This window comes from Nyctibius grandis, chromosome 10 (genome assembly GCF_013368605.1).
Source record: "Nyctibius grandis isolate bNycGra1 chromosome 10, bNycGra1.pri, whole genome shotgun sequence".
NCBI classification, from domain to species: domain Eukaryota; kingdom Metazoa; phylum Chordata; class Aves; order Nyctibiiformes; family Nyctibiidae; genus Nyctibius; species Nyctibius grandis.
In genome coordinates, this window is record NC_090667.1 from 13,631,138 (window position 1) to 13,645,897 (window position 14,760).

The following is a 14,760-nucleotide window of genomic DNA, read 5'->3' on the forward strand; positions in this document are numbered from 1 at the left end:
CTTGCTGCTAGTCTTTATGAATATTTTTTTGATTTATTATTGTCTAAAGAAACAAATAAACACCAAAACTGCCTTCAATTGAATGATTATTCAGGCAGTAACCAGATCACGAGATGAAAGTTACGAAAATGTTTAAGGCTCCCACTAACAACATTAAATAAATCATATTAACAGATAAATTTCAGAAATAGATGTGAAAGTCTTGAAGTGATTTTCAAAACTTTCAAAGGGGGGAAATGTTACAAATATTTGAAATTAAATGGAATTCAGTTTAATCACAAAATGATAGGTTTAGTAGGTTAGGTATAATGGGGAAGGGATGCTGTATTCTATTTTTTTTTCTTCTCTTTTACTTGCTATTTGATTTGCCTGTAAACTGCTGTGGGGATTGAGAAATTCTTTAAATCCGTTATCTTATGAACCTAAAGCTACATTAACTACCTAAGCATATCCTTAGAATAGTACAGAACATTACGGTTGTGCAAAACCCAGCGAGAACTGGTACGGAGGTTTGACCAAGAGCCAAGGGACTACTCCACCTGCCAAGGAGGAGAGGTGAAAAGTGCACAGCGAGGAAGACATACGGCCTTCATCCCTGAGACCCCGGCCCACGACCACCAGGAGAAACTGCGCATGCACAACCAGGAGGAGTTAAAGGCCGAGACTACGGAAATGATTTCTCAGAACTCATTATAATAAAGACCACCTTCTCGGGGAAAAGATATGAATATGTATAGGCGTCCTTGGAATCATGATGAATATGTAACATTTTAGTACATAAATACAAGATGAATTATCAAGGGGGGCGCGCACGGCTTTGGAGGGTTACCCCAATGCCGCCCAGCGCTGCAATAAAGGTGTGCCTGCTTCTTAATGCTACATTGGTGTGAAGAGGTTTTATTCCCGATTTCGGTGACACCGGGGGGGTCCCAGAGGTCCCCCGTCCCCGCCCCCCCCGCGCTGCCTCCGGCGCTTTCGCTTTCGCTTTCGCTATTCGCAACTGCGGAGCCGGGATCTGCCCGGCGCCCGGTGACGTCGCACGCGGCTCGGGCTGCCATTGGTGGGCGGGCGGTGTGAGCGCCAATGGCGGTGAGGGGCGAGTCTTGCTGCGGGCGTTGGGGCGGGGCTTGTGCGGTCGGGTCCGTGCGGCCGCGGGGCCGGAGCGGAGCGGAGCGGAGCAGCGCAATGGGGCCGGGCCGGGCGCTGGGCGTGGGGCTGCTGCTGGGGGTGGTCGTCGGGGCGGCGAGCGGTGAGCGCGGGGGGCCCCGGGGGACCCTCTGGGCACCGGGACCCCCCTGGACCCCCTTTGCCGGGCACAGGGACCCTCCCCGGGCACTGGGACCCTCCCCCCTCCTTGTCCCCACTCCATCCCTGGGCACCGGGACCCCCCTGGACTCCCCTGCCCGGGCATCCCGGGTTTCCCACCCCCAAGATCTCACTTTCTTCTGCACGCGGACCCCCCTGGACCCCTTTTCCCAGGCACCCCAGGTCTCCCAGACCCCCCTGTCCTTGACACCAGGGACCCCCCGGGCTCCCCTTCCTGGGATGAGGACCCCCTCCCGGATACACCTCGTTCTCTCACATCCCCCCACCAGTCTCATCCCCCCTGAAGCTGCCGCCCACACCCGGATCTGCTCCCCTGGGAGCCCCAACCAGCCTCGCTGCCCACCCATGACCCTGGGCACCCCCCAACCCCCCTGCGCCCCATGTCTCACCACCCCCCATGTCCCCGCAGTGCTCCACTCCCTGCGATACTTTCATGTTGCGGTGTCAGAGCCCAGCCCGGGGGTGCCCGAGTTCGTGACCGTGGGGTACGTGGACGGGAACCCCTTTGTGCGCTACGACAGCGAGACGGGGAGGATGGAGCCCCAGGCGGGCTGGATGGCGGCCAGCGTGGATCACCAGTACTGGGACAGCGAGACCCAGACTGAAAAGGGTCATCAGCAGATGGACCGTGTGAACCTGGAGACGCTGCGGGGCCGCTACAACCAGAGCGGGAGTGAGTGCGGGCTGGGCTGGGGCTCCGTGGGGCTGGGACGGGACTGTGTGGGACAGGAGAGTTTCCAACCCCCGCACCCAAGATCCTGCCCCACACTAATGCCCCGGCTTGTGCTGGCCCTTCCCGGCCCAGCATCATTGTCTCAGGTCTCCCAGTGCTTGGCATCCCCTATCCCAGAGCCAGGGGGGGCTTCTGGCCACCCCAGCCCAGCACATCCTCACCCCCACAGAGCCCAGGACCCCCATCCCCATGACTGGACGCCACATCCCAGCCCCTCGCCATCCCCACGGCAGTTGAGACCCCCAGAACCAGAGGGGCTCCCACCTGCAGTGTCCCAGCTCCCTGCCCTCCCCATGGTGCTCAGGTCCCCCATCCCAGAGCCAGAGGGGCTTCCCCCACCCCATCCCATCTCCTTGTCCCCCTATGGCACTGGGGACCCCATCCCAGCCCCTCGTTGTGCCAGGGTGCCATGGGGCTGGGTGCCCTGGGCACAGGGGGTCTGCATCAGGCTTTATGTGACAACCCAAGTGCTGTGGGCCCCGGGCAGGACGGGGGCAGCTCTCATGCCAGTGCCGGATCCCCCCTGGGCATCACATGGGGCTGGAGGGGGGGGTGCTGCTGGGGGGTCTGTGCCCAACTGAAGGACCAGGGCTGCAGCAGCCTGTCAGCCCCATCTCCATGGTCGTGTTTCAGGGGCTCACGTGTTGCAGCACATGGCCGGCTGTGACCTCCTCGAGGATGGTAGCACCAGGGGGTATTATCAGATCGCCTACGACGGGAGGGACTTTATCGCCTTTGACCTGGACACGATGACGTTCACTGCGGCGGACGCGGCAGCAGAAATCACCAAGAGGAAGTGGGAGGAGGACGGGACCGTCGCTGAGCGGAGGAAGCACTACCTGGAGAACACCTGCATTGAGTGGCTGAGGAGATACGTGAGCTACGGGCGGGCCGAGCTGGAGAGGAAAGGTGAGGGCGAGACGGGGACCCTGGGGACCGGGCGGCGCGGGGTCGTGTGCCGGCCCTGAGCGCCCCCCCCTCCCCAGAGCCCCCAACGGTGCGAGTGTCGGGGAAGGAGGCCGACGGGATCCTGACCTTGTCCTGCCGCGCTTACGGCTTCTACCCGCGGCTCATCACCATCAGCTGGCTGAAGGACGGCGAGGTCAGGGACCAGGAGACCGAGCGGGGCAGCACCGCGCCCAACAGCGACGGCACCTACTACACCTGGGCCTCCATCGAGGCCCGCCCGGAGGAGAAGGACAAGTACCGGTGCTGTGTGGAGCATGCCGGCCTGCCCGAGCCCGGCGTCTTTGCGTGGGGTGAGCCCGGTGGCCGTGGGCACGTGGGGCGGTGGGCTGGGGTGGTTCCCCTTCCCCTCCTCACGGCCCCGCTCTCCCCCAGAGCCCAAGTCCGACCTGTTGGCCATCGTGCTGGGGGGGGTCGTTGCCGTCCTGGCTGTCGCTGCCATCGTCGCTGGAGTCATCTTCTGGAAGTACAAGTCGGGTAAAGCACCGGGGCCGGCGAGGCAGAGGGGTGCGGGAGGAAGGCAGGGCCGGGGAGGCCCAGAGGGGCTGTGGGCACCAGCCGCTGTGCCCTGGGGACCCCCGAGGCTGTCGGCGAAGCGCAGTGGGTGCTGATGGCTCTTTCTCTCTGCAGAGATTAAGAATTTCGGCTACAAGATTGCATCAAGTGAGTACTGGCGGCAGGTCCGGCTCCAGCCACTGCCCAGTGCCGGGGTGGCCTCGTGTCTCTGGTTTCTGGCCCCTGCCGGCGTTTCCCGATCCCCCGGGCTCCCTGTGCTGCCCCTTTTTAAAGCCCAGTAGTGGGGCCGTATGGCAGAGGCTGTGTCTCCCCTCCGGTGCTCGCGGCACCGTCCCCTTCTCCCAGGGGCTGCAGTGCGGCCGTGGCTCCCGGGCCAGCTCCCGAGACGGGCACCGTGCCCGCAGCGAGCGCGGGGCTGGCAGCTCACGGCCGTTTCTCTCTCGCAGGCTCGGACAAGGGGTCTGACAGCGGGGCTGCAGGTACGGCGTGGGGCCGGGGGGAGGGCCGGGGCGGTCCCAGCTCTCCGTGCTCCCCCATGGCACCCGCAGCCGGAGCCAGACTGGGCTGCGGGAGGGGGGCAGCGAGACCCCCAGAGCAGAGGGTTGGGGACAGGGAGGTGGCCCTGGGTGACGCTGTCTCCTCCTCTCGTCCCTGCAGGGATCACTGCCTGACCGCTGGCCGAGGGGCCGGCACGTGGCTGGATGCGGCCCCGTGCCCTGTGCCCGGCTGGACGCAGAGAGGAGCTGGAGGGGGCTGGGAGCTGCCTGCAGAGAGAGCTTGTCCCGCTGCACTGCCCACCCCGGCTGCGCGGGGGCTCTGCTGACGGAGAATTGGCTTTTTTGCTTTCACAATTGGCCGCTCTTCGTTATTTCTGATTGTTTAATTTTGAGGTTGTAACCAATCTCTTCTGACTGTATCTCTTCTCCTCTCACGCGCAATAAATGCAGCTGCCCACCTGTGTATCCGTGTCCCTGTGGTGTGGAGGTGGCGAGCTCTGAGGGCCCGTAGCTGGGCGCTGAGAAGAAGCTCTCCTGAGATATAGGGATGAGAAGGTCTCCTGCCCTGAGGCCACGCAGACAGGCGCTGAGAAGATCTTTTGCTCTGAGGCCACTCAAACGGACGCTGAGGTCTCCTGCTACAAGGCTACATAAATGGGAACTGAGAAGAAGGTCTCCTGCTCTGAGGCTACACAGATGGGCACTAAGAAGGTCTCCTGGTCTGAGGCCATGTAAATGGGCACTGAGAAGATCTCCTGCTCTGAAGCCATGTAGATGGACTCTGAGAAGAAGGTCTCCTTCTCTGAGGCCACGTAGATGGACTCTGAGAAGAAGGTCTCCTGCTCTGAGGTCACACCAACCAGTCACTGCGACTAAACCAGGGCTCAACTCTGAACTCTTAATAGTTGCTCTCACAGTCGAGAAGACACTTGGCCACACACTTGGCCACACTGTGGACTCTTTCCCTGAGAGGGGGCAGAGGCAGGAACGACCTGGTCCCTGTCCGGACTGCGAGATACAGGCCACGATCTCGTCCATCAGCCAGATGAAGGTGTTTGCTCCCTGGTTGCTGTGGTGCTGGGATGATGGGGCTGTCAGGCTGGGACTAGAAGGTCGGGAAGCCCAGCAGCCAGGATCCAGTGCTGGGGAGTGTGGGATCGATGGATCGGCAGAGGGGCAGCCACCCACGGCCTCAGGAGGTGGCTCTTTGTGAGCATGGAGGCAAAGTATCCTCTCAAGGGAGGTCTTGTCACCCAGCAGGGTCAGTGGTCTACCAGAAAGGAAGATACCTGGTGTTTGAGGGCATTCGTGGTGGTCTGCAGTGACCTGGACAATGCCGGGGCCCCCACAGGTCTGGACAGCGTTCGGCGCCCACGGTCTCTATGGTGGATGTTTGTACGGAGCACGCTGACGTGCACCAGCAACCCGGCCGTGGTGGGCTGGGCAGACTGGGAGGTGCCACCTGTCCATGGACTCATCTGCCAGCTCCAGCGATTCAAGGAGAACTTCTGGTCCCTCTCCCCACCCTGGGTTTGTGTTTCAGCTGGGGACGGGCTGTTCCCCAAGGTGCGGCCTCTCCAAGAGGAGGTGGAGAAGCTCCCTCCTTGTGCCTGCAGGCTGATCTCTCAGTTACCAGGAGCCTCGGGCCGGGCAGGGCCGAGGGACAAACAGCTTCGGTGGCTTCCAAAGGAGCTCTTTCACTAGGTCAGGCTGCTCAAAGGTCCTGTCCAGCCTGACCTTGAACACCCCCAGCGATGGAGTGTCCACAGTTTCCCTGGGCAACTTGTTCCACCATCTCACCCCCCTCCTCGTACAACATTTCTTCTGGCCTGTCCTGATTTCCCCTCTTTCATGGTCAAACCACGGCCCTTCTCCTCTCCCTCCAGGCCTTGGGGAAAAGTCTCTCTCCCTCTTCCTTCCTTCGAGGGAAGCTGCAGAAGCCAAAGCCACCCCACTGGCCCTAGACATTGCTGCCTGAGAGACACGGCCAGCGTTCTGCCTCGGTACTGGCTCGTTGAGGGTGGCCAGTGCCCTGTGTGGGTGGCCAGAGCAATGGTCGCAGAGGTAAACCCCTCTGGGCTGCTGCGTTATGGCAGCAGGACCTTGGTGCCCGGGTAGAGCCCCGTCGTGTCGACGCGCAGGAGCCACGACCCTGGAGAACATCAACGCAAGGAGCCAGTAGACCAGGTAGCCAAAATTGGAGTGGCTGAGGGAGACGTGGGCTGGGAATGGCGTCGTGAGGTGGTCAGAGCCCCGTGGGACACGGCGGGAGAGACACAACGTACGGTCACCCCATTGCTGCACCCCCCCCATCCCTGCGCCCCTCTTTCAGTCCTCTGTCCCCGTACCCCCCACCCCGCTCCAGGGTCCCCCAACACATCCTGGGTACAAAGAGAAGGATTTATTTCAGATTCTTGTGTCCCGTGGCCAACCCTGCTGGTCACCAGCCCCGCTGGCACCTGGTGGCACCCGCTGGCCCCCATGGTCCCCATCACGCAGCAGGGAGATGCCAGTGTGCCTGGCCTGGTGCCCACGCTCCCCTGTCACAGCTCGCACAGTCCTTTGTCACAGCTTCCTGTGTCCCCATCCCTGTTCCTGATGTCCCCATCCCATCTCTTAGTGTCTCCATCCATGTTCTCAGTGACACCATCAGTGTCCCCATCCCTGATCCCCGTGTCCCCATCCCTGTCCCTGGTGTCCCCATCCCTGTCCCTGGTGTCCCCATCCTGGTTTGTGGTGTCCCCATCCATGCTCTCAATGTCCCAGTCCCAGCTCCCGCTGTCCCCATCCCTTGGTGTCCCCATCCCCAGCTCCTGCTGTCCCTCACCCTCCCTCCCAGTGTCCCCGTCCCCCGCTGTCCCCCCTTGTCCCATGCCCTGCAGCAGGTGCCCGTAGTGGCTGCCGGGGCGCAGAAGCTCCCCGGGGGACGCCAGCTCGTGCAGTCGTCCCCCCTCCAGCACGGCCACGCGCTGTGCCCGCATGGCCAGGGCCACCTGCCTCGTCACCAGCAGCACCGCGCGCCCGGCCCCGCTGGCTCCGAAGATCTCCTGCTCCACCTGCAGCGGGTGGCATCGTCAGTGGGGACCCCCGGGAGTGGGGACACAGGGGACGTGGGGAATGGAGACTGAGGGGACACGGGGAGCAGGGACAAAGGGGACAGGGGCAGTGAGGATCCGGGGGACGTGGGGACAGGGGATCCAAGGGACATGGGACCAGGGACCAAAGGGACATGGGGAGTGGGCATCCAAGGGACATGGGGACCAAGGGGACATGGGGACTAAGGACCAAGGGGACAGGGGGAGTGGGGACCAAGGGACATAGGGACCAAGGGGACATAGGGACCAAGGGACATGGGGACCAGGGACCCAGGGGACATGGGGACTAAGGACCAAGGGGACATGGGGAGTGGGGACCAAGGGGATAGGGGGCAACAGGGATCCAAGGGACATGGGGACTAAGGACCCAGGGGACATGGGAACCAGGGACCCACAGGACATGGGGATCTAGGGGACACGGGGATCAGGGACCCAGGGGACAGCAGGACTGGGGACCAAGGGAACTCAGGCACCAGGGACCCAGGGGACACTGAGATTGCGGACCCAGGGGATGACAGAAAGAGGAGACCCAGGGGGGACCCCCCCAGGGACCAGGGTGCTGTCAGACAAGGGGACCGAGGGGGACACGGGTGTCACCTCCTACCTTCAGCTGGCTCTCGGTGTCCAGGGCACTGGTGGGCTCATCGAGGACGAGGACCCGGGGGTCCCTCACCAGGGCACGAGCAATGGCCACTCCCTGCCGCTGTCCCCTGGAGAGCTGCCCCCCGAGCTCGCCCACCTCTGCGCGAGATGGGGGTCAGGGTGGGGACGTGGGGACACGGGGATGGGAGGGGACACTTCCTTACCTGTGTCATAGCCCTGGGGCAGGCGGGTGATGAAGGCGTGGGCACCCGCCTGGTGCGCTGCCACTGTCACCTGCGCCCGGCTCCAGGTCCCTCGCCCGTAGGCGATGTTGGCGTGGAGGGAGCGGGAGAAGAGCAGCGGCTCCTGGGGGACGGCAGACACCTGCGGTGGAGGGGACAGCTGGGGACATGGCGGGGACGTGGCAGGGGACATGATGGGGTTGTGGCAGGGACGTGGCGGGACATGATGGGGATGTGGCAGGGGACGTGGTGGGGATGTGGGAGGGGATGTGGCAGGGACATGGCGGGGATGTGGCAGGGACATGGCGGAGATGGTTGGGGACACAGTGCGGACGTGGCAGAGATGGCTGGGGACTCACTGGGCACATGGCAGGGGACGTGGCAGGGACATGGCACAGACAGCTGGGGACATGGCAGGGATGTGGTGGGGATGGCTGGGGACACCATGGGGATGTGGTGAGGATGGCTGGGGACACACTGGGGACATGGCAGGGGATGTGGCAGGGATGGGGCGGTGACATGGCAGGGACATGGTGGGGATGGGGGGGACACTGCTGGGGACATGGCAGGGATGTCTGGAGATGCAGTGGGGACGTCTGGTGACATGGGGTGCTGGTGAGGCCATGGTGGGGATGGCTGGCGACACGGGCGTGGTGGTGGGGACCCGCTGGGGACAGCTGGTGACACGGAGGTGGTGGTGGGGATCCATTGGGGACAGCTGGTGACATGGAGGTGGTGGTGGTGACCCGTTGGGGACAGCTGGTGACACGGGGGTGGTGGTGGGGATCCATTGCAGATGCCTGGTGACACGGGGGTGGTGGTGGGGACCTGTTGGGGATGGCTGGTGCCATGGGATGTGGCAGTGGAGACCCACTGGGGACACCTGGTGATATAGGAGTGGCAGTGGGGATCCATTGGGGACAGCTGGTGACACAGAGGTGGTGGTGGGGACCCATTGGGGATGGTTGGTGACACGGGGGTGGTAGTGGGGACCCGTTGGGGACACGGTGTGACGGGGGCGGTGGTGGCACCTGGCGGCGCAGGTAGCGGTGCTGGTAGGCAGGGAGGGGGTCACCGTCCAGCAGCACCCGCCCGGCCCCCGGCGAGCGCAGGCGCAGGACCAGGGACACCAGGGTGCTCTTCCCCGCCCCCGGGGGGGCCACCACCGCCAGCACCTCCCCGGGGCGCAGCTCCAGGGACACGCCCTGGGGGGGGACAGAGGTGACATCGCCGCACCCCCTCCCTCAGTGTCCCCAGCCCTCCCCGTGCCCTCCCTGCCATGTCCCCACGGCCCTCCACCATGTCCCCACACCTTCCCCACCACCTCCATGTCCCCATGCCCTTCCCGTGTCCCATGTCACCCCACCATGTCCCCACACCCTTCCCACCCCGTCTGTGTCCCCATGCCCTCCCCACTGTGTCCCCATGTCGCCCCACCATGTCCCCATGTCCCCATGCCATGTCCCCATGCCCTCCCCACCATGTCCACATCCCCATGCCCTCACCGCCATGTCCATGTCCCCATGCTCTCCCCATCATGTCCCTGTGTCCCCATGACATGTCCCCATGCCCTCCCCACCGTGTCCCCCATCACGTCCCTGCGTTCCCCACCCTGTCCCCGTCCCCACCTTGAGGACAGGCTCTTGGTGCTTGGAGTAGGAGAACCAGACGTCCTCAAGCTGGAGGTGGCCCTGCAGAACATTGGGTGCCAGCGTCCCCGCAGGTGCCACCTGCTCCTCCTGGTCCAGGAACTCAAAGATCTTCTCTGAAGAGCCCACGGCCTTGGTCATGTCGGGGTAGTGGCGGAGCACGACCTGGGGACACAGTGGGGATGTGGCCAGGAAGGTGTGGGGACATGGGGAGTGGGCATGGGGACACGGCGAGGAGGGTGTGGGGACACAGAGGACACAGGGACATGGCGGGGGGACATGGGAGGGGCACAAGGTGCATGGTGGGACCAGCATGGGGACGTGGCAGGGGACACAGGGACATGGCAAGGGAGGCCATGGGGAGATGGCAGGGCATGGGGACACGGAGGGGAGGACCTGGGGACACAGAGGACACGGGGATGTGGTGGGGAGGCCATGGGGACATGGCAGGGGGACACAGGAACACAGCAGAGAGGACATAGGCACACAGCGAGATGGGCACGGGGACAGAGGGACGTGGCAGGGAGGGCATGGGACATGGGTGGCAATGGGGACATGCTGGTACTGGAATGGGGACACAGTGGGGAGGGTGTAGGGACACGGGGAAGGGGCTTGGGGACATGGCGGGGAGGACATTGGGGACATGGCGTCCCCTCGGGCTCACCTCCACGGCCTCGGTGAACTGCATCTGGTAGATGAGGAAGGTGACAAGGTCCCCGGTGGTGATGGTCCCCATGGCCACCAGCTGTCCCCCGTAGCAGAGGAGCCCCACCTTCAGGGCCAGCGCCGAGAACTGGGGACACAGCAGGGAGGTTACCGCTGGGGGACACCACCGGGGGGGGTGTCCCCATCACCCTCCTCACTGCGGTCACCTCTCCGTGGGGACACCAAGGTCCCAGCCTTGCTCTGTCACCTCCCCTGTGCCATCACGTACCCCCCTCCACGTCCCAGAGATGTCACATCCCCATGTCACTGCACCCCTGTGCCCCACGTCCTGATGTCCCCATGGCATCATGTCCCCCAGCCACGTGCTACCATGTCCCCATGTCCCCTAACCCCACGCCACCATGTCCCTTAGCCATGACTGCATCCATGTCCCCTGTCCCTGTGCCACCGTGTCCCCATGAACCCTGTCCCTGTGCCATTGTGTCCCTCAGCCATTGCCACCATGTCTCCATGTCCTGTCATTCCCATGCCATCACGTCCTCCAGCCCTGTGCCACCACATTCCATGTCCTCTGTCCCCATGACACTGTACCCCCCTGTCCCACTGCCCCCATGCCTTCTTGTCCTCCAGCCCCATGCCACCACGTCCCCTGTCCCCTGTCCCCAGGCCACTGGTTCCCCATGTCCCGTCACCCCCACACCATCACATCTCCCAGCCCTGTGCCACCACATCTGAAGTCCCCTGTCCTCATGCCACCATGTTCCCATGTCCCCCAGCCCTGTGCCACCCCATCTCTGTGTCCCCCAGCCCCATGCCACCACATCCCCATGTCCCCCGTCCCTGTGCCACCACATCTTCATATCCACCAGCCCCATGCCATCACGTCCCCATGTCCCCATGCCACCGTACCCCCATGTCCCCCAGCCTCGTGCCACCACATCTCCGTGTCCCCCAGCCCAGTGCCACCACAGCCCATGTCCCCTGTCCCCATGCCACCGTGTCCCCATGCCACCTTGTCCCCATGTCCCACCATCCCCACACCATCATGTCCCCTGTCCCCATGCCACCTTGTCCCCATGTCCCACCACCCCCACACCATGTCCTCTGTCCCCATGCCACCTTGTTCCCACACAACTGCACCCCTGTGCCCCATCACCCCCACACCGTCATGTCCCCTGTCCCCATGCCACCTTGTCCCCATGCCACCATGTCCCCATGTCCCACTGCCCCCACACCGTCATGTCCCCTGTCCCCATGCCACCACGTCCCCATGTCCCACCGCCCCCACACCATCATATCCCATTCCCATGCCACCTTGTCCCCATGTCCCACCACCCCCACACCATGTCCTCTGTCCCCATGCCACCTTGTCCCCATGTCCCACCACCCCCACACCATGTCCTCTGTCCCCATGCCACCTTGTCCCCATGTCCCACCACCCCCACACCATGTGCTCTGTCCCCATGCCACCTTGTCCCCACGCGACCGCATCCCCGTGCCCCATCACCCCCACACCATCATGTCCCCTGTCCCCATGCCACCTTGTCCCCATGCCACCTTTTCCCCATGTCCCACCACCCCCACACTGTCATGTTCCCTGTCCCCATGCCACTGCATCCTCATGTTCCACCACCCCCACACCATCATGTCCCACCACCCCCACATCATGTCCCGTCCCTATGCCACCTTGTCCCCATGTCCCACCACCCCCACACTGTCACGTGCCCTGTCCCCATGCCACTGCATCCTCATGTTCCACCACACCCACACCATCATGTCCCACCACCCCCACATCATGTCCCCTGTCCCCATGCCACCTTGTCCCCCTGCCACTGTGTCACCATGCTCCATCACCCCCACACCATCATGTCCCCTGCCACCATGCCACCTTGTCCCCACGCCACCGCATCCCCATGTCCCACCGCCCCCACAGAATGTCCCGTCCCCATGCCACCGCATCCCCATGCCCCACTGCCCCCCAGCACCATGGCCGCCCTGTGCCACCCCACCCCCACATCCCCCTGCCACCGTGTCCCCTGTCCCCATACCCCGCTGGCCCACAGGGTGGCCGCGTAGGTGGCCGCCTCCTTCCCCTCCAGCCTGTAGACGTGCCGCAGGCGCCCGTGGTACCGCTCGGCCGCCCCGGCCTCGTGGGCAAAGCTGCGGACGGTGGCCATGGCCCGGAAGGTCTCCATCACCACCTTGGTGGCATCTGCCAACGCCTCCTGAATCTGTTGTGACAGCCTCTGGGGACAGCAGTGTCACCTCAGGGCTGGTGAGCACAGGGGGGGAGCAGGGAGGGGATGGCAGGCATGGGGAGGGGACAATGAGTGCAGAGAGGGGACAAGGGGTGTAGGGAGAGGACAATGGGTGTGGGGAGGGGACAAGGGGTGCGGGGAGGGGACAAGGGGTGCAGAGAGGGGATAAGGAGTGCGGTGATGTGACAGCGGGTGCAGGGAGGGGACAGAGGAAACAGCAGACACACGGAGGGGACGGTGTGTGCACAGAGGGGACAGGGGGCACTTGGAGGGGACAGGGGGCACAGGGAGGTGACAGTGGGCATGGGGAGGGGATGGCAGGCAAACGGAGGGGATGGTGGGCACGTGGAGGGGACAAGGGGTGTGGATGAGGGGGAACAGCAGTCATGGGGAGGGGACAGTGGCACTTGGAGGGGATGGCGGGCATAGAGAGGGGACAGCAGGCACAGGGAGGTGACACGGGACCCGTGTGTGTCCTGTCCCCCCGCCTCGGTACCTGCTGGATCTTGCCGACGCACTGGGGCAGCAGCAGGACGACGGGCAGTGACAGGAGGGTGACAAAGGCCAGGTGGGGTGACACCCACGCCATGGTGCACAGGAGCAAGACACCCCGCGCCAGGTACCACAGCAAGAGGAGGAGCGCCTCGGCCACCGCCGCGTGGGTGGCCTCCACGTCCCCCGTCACCCGCGCCGTCACCGCCCCGGTCCCCATCGCCTGCAGGGAGGTGACATCCCGTCGCAGGACGGCGGCGAAGACGCGACGTTGGAGTTGTCCCAGCGCCCGGCTCAGCGTCCCCGCGTAGGTGACGTCGCAGACGCATTCGGCGATGGCACTGTGGTGGTGGCACCGGGGGGGGGGGGGGGGGGGCCTTAACGTGAGGGACACGTGTGTCACCCCCCCCATGTGACATCCCCGGTGTCACCGTCCTACCTGCCAAGCCCCAGCAGTGCCATGGGCCAGGCTGCCGCCAGCTCGTCCTCGCTGGCCACCCAGTCGGTGACGTGCCCCGTGAAGTACGGGACGGCCATGTCCCCTGCCGGGGAGTGGGGGGTGGGGACATGGCGTCAGGGTGATGGGGCCACGACCCCCCCCAAGTCTGTGTCACTATATTGGGGGGGGGGGGGGAGACACACCCCATGGTGTGACCTCGAGGGGCTGCTGATGCGCCCACCTGCCCTCCACCCTGTCCCACTGGGTGCTGCCCCCCCCCCACTGGGTGCTGCCCCCCCCCAAGCTGGGTGCTGCCTGCCCCCCACTGGGTGCTGCCCCCCCAAACTGGGTGCTGCCCCCCAAAGCTGGGTGCTGCCCCCCAAAGCTGGGTGCTTCCCCCCCCCCAAACTGGTTGCTGCCCCCCCCACTGGGTGCTGCCCCCCCCCCGGGTGCTGCCCCCCCTAAATCTGGGTGCTGCCCCCCCCCACACTGGGTGCTGCCCCCCCTGCCCCGGTACCGAGGACCGAGGCCACCATCAGCGCCGCCCCCATCGCGCAGCGCCGGCGCTCGGTGCTCAGCAGGGCCAGGAGGCGGCGGGCGGGAGCTGCCCCCATCGTCCGGGCCCGGTGTCACCCGGTGTGTTCCGGTGTGTCCCGATGTGCTCCGGTCTGGTGCCGGTGTGCTCCGGTTCTGCTCCGGTACGGTCCCGGGGTGCTCGGTCCGGCCCCGATGTGTCCCGGTCCTGGTCCCGGTGTGCTCTCGGTGGGATTGATCCGGTGCCGGTGTGCCCCGGTCCGGTCCCGGTGTCACCCGGTGTGTCCCGGTGTGCTTCGGTCCGGTCCCGGTGTGACCCGGTTCTGCTCCAGTCCGGTCCCGGTATCACCCGGTGTGTCCCGGTGTGCTCCGGTTCTGCTCCCGATCCCGGTACCGGTCACGTTCCCTCCCGGCAGCCGCCGCCGTTTCTCGGAAAACGAAACGAAACTAAACGGGGCGTTGCGGGGGAGAGGCGGGACCGGCGGCGGCTGCGCGTGGTCCAGCCCCGGGCATCGGAGGGGGGGGACCAGGTACCGGGGGGGCACCGGGCATCGCAGGGGGGACACCGAGTACCGAGGAGGGGGACACCGGGTACCGGAGCGTCACCGGGCATCGCAGGGGCGGCACCGGGCATCGCAGGGGGGCACCGGGCACGGAGGGCGGGGCACTGAGCATCATAGGGAGGGCACCGGGTACCGGGGTGGGGGGGGGCACTGCGTACCGGGGGGGCACCGGGTACCGGGGGGGCATCGGGTACCGGGGGGG

General features: G+C 64.7%; 2 protein-coding genes across 2 annotated transcripts; one reads left to right on the forward strand and one right to left on the reverse strand.

Annotated features, from left to right (window-relative positions):
• Positions 1-1,130: 1,130 nt before the first annotated feature.
• On the forward strand, positions 1,131-4,501 carry LOC137667643 (class I histocompatibility antigen, F10 alpha chain-like). The gene is made up of 8 exons (XM_068408587.1): positions 1,131-1,249; positions 1,736-1,999; positions 2,693-2,968; positions 3,046-3,318; positions 3,401-3,502; positions 3,656-3,688; positions 3,988-4,020; positions 4,199-4,501. The coding sequence occupies exons 1-8, from the start codon at positions 1,186-1,188 to the stop codon at positions 4,210-4,212; spliced, it is 1,059 nt and encodes a 352-aa protein (XP_068264688.1). The 5' UTR covers positions 1,131-1,185; the 3' UTR covers positions 4,213-4,501.
• Positions 4,502-6,424: 1,923 nt separating this feature from the next.
• TAP1 (transporter 1, ATP binding cassette subfamily B member) lies at positions 6,425-14,163 on the reverse strand. The gene is made up of 10 exons (XM_068409647.1): positions 13,979-14,163; positions 13,462-13,564; positions 13,027-13,363; positions 12,321-12,518; positions 10,271-10,399; positions 9,586-9,771; positions 8,989-9,162; positions 7,940-8,099; positions 7,738-7,874; positions 6,425-7,094 (listed from the first exon to the last, which is right to left on the reverse strand). Exons 1-10 carry the CDS (start codon positions 14,073-14,075, stop codon positions 6,582-6,584), a joined length of 2,034 nt encoding a protein of 677 aa, XP_068265748.1. The 5' UTR covers positions 14,076-14,163; the 3' UTR covers positions 6,425-6,581.
• Between the last annotated feature and the right edge of the window lie 597 nt (positions 14,164-14,760).

Excerpts from the sequence above, each read along its gene's own strand:
- LOC137667643 (XM_068408587.1), top strand. The coding sequence starts at position 1,186 with ATGGGGCCGGGCCGGGCGCTGGGCGTGGGGCTGCTGCTGGGGGTGGTC. Across the intron at positions 2,000-2,692 it reads CCGCTACAACCAGAGCGGGA|GGGCTCACGTGTTGCAGCAC; the intron begins GTGAGTGCGGGC and ends GTCGTGTTTCAG. Across the intron at positions 3,319-3,400 it reads GCCCGGCGTCTTTGCGTGGG|AGCCCAAGTCCGACCTGTTG; the intron begins GTGAGCCCGGTG and ends GCTCTCCCCCAG.
- TAP1 (XM_068409647.1), bottom strand. The coding sequence starts at position 14,075 with ATGGGGGCAGCTCCCGCCCGCCGCCTCCTGGCCCTGCTGAGCACCGAG. Across the intron at positions 10,400-12,320 it reads CCACCCTGTGGGCCAGCGGG|TTCTCGGCGCTGGCCCTGAA; the intron begins GTATGGGGACAG and ends CTGTGTCCCCAG. Across the intron at positions 9,163-9,585 it reads ACCAAGAGCCTGTCCTCAAG|GGCGTGTCCCTGGAGCTGCG; the intron begins GTGGGGACGGGG and ends GTCCCCCCCCAG.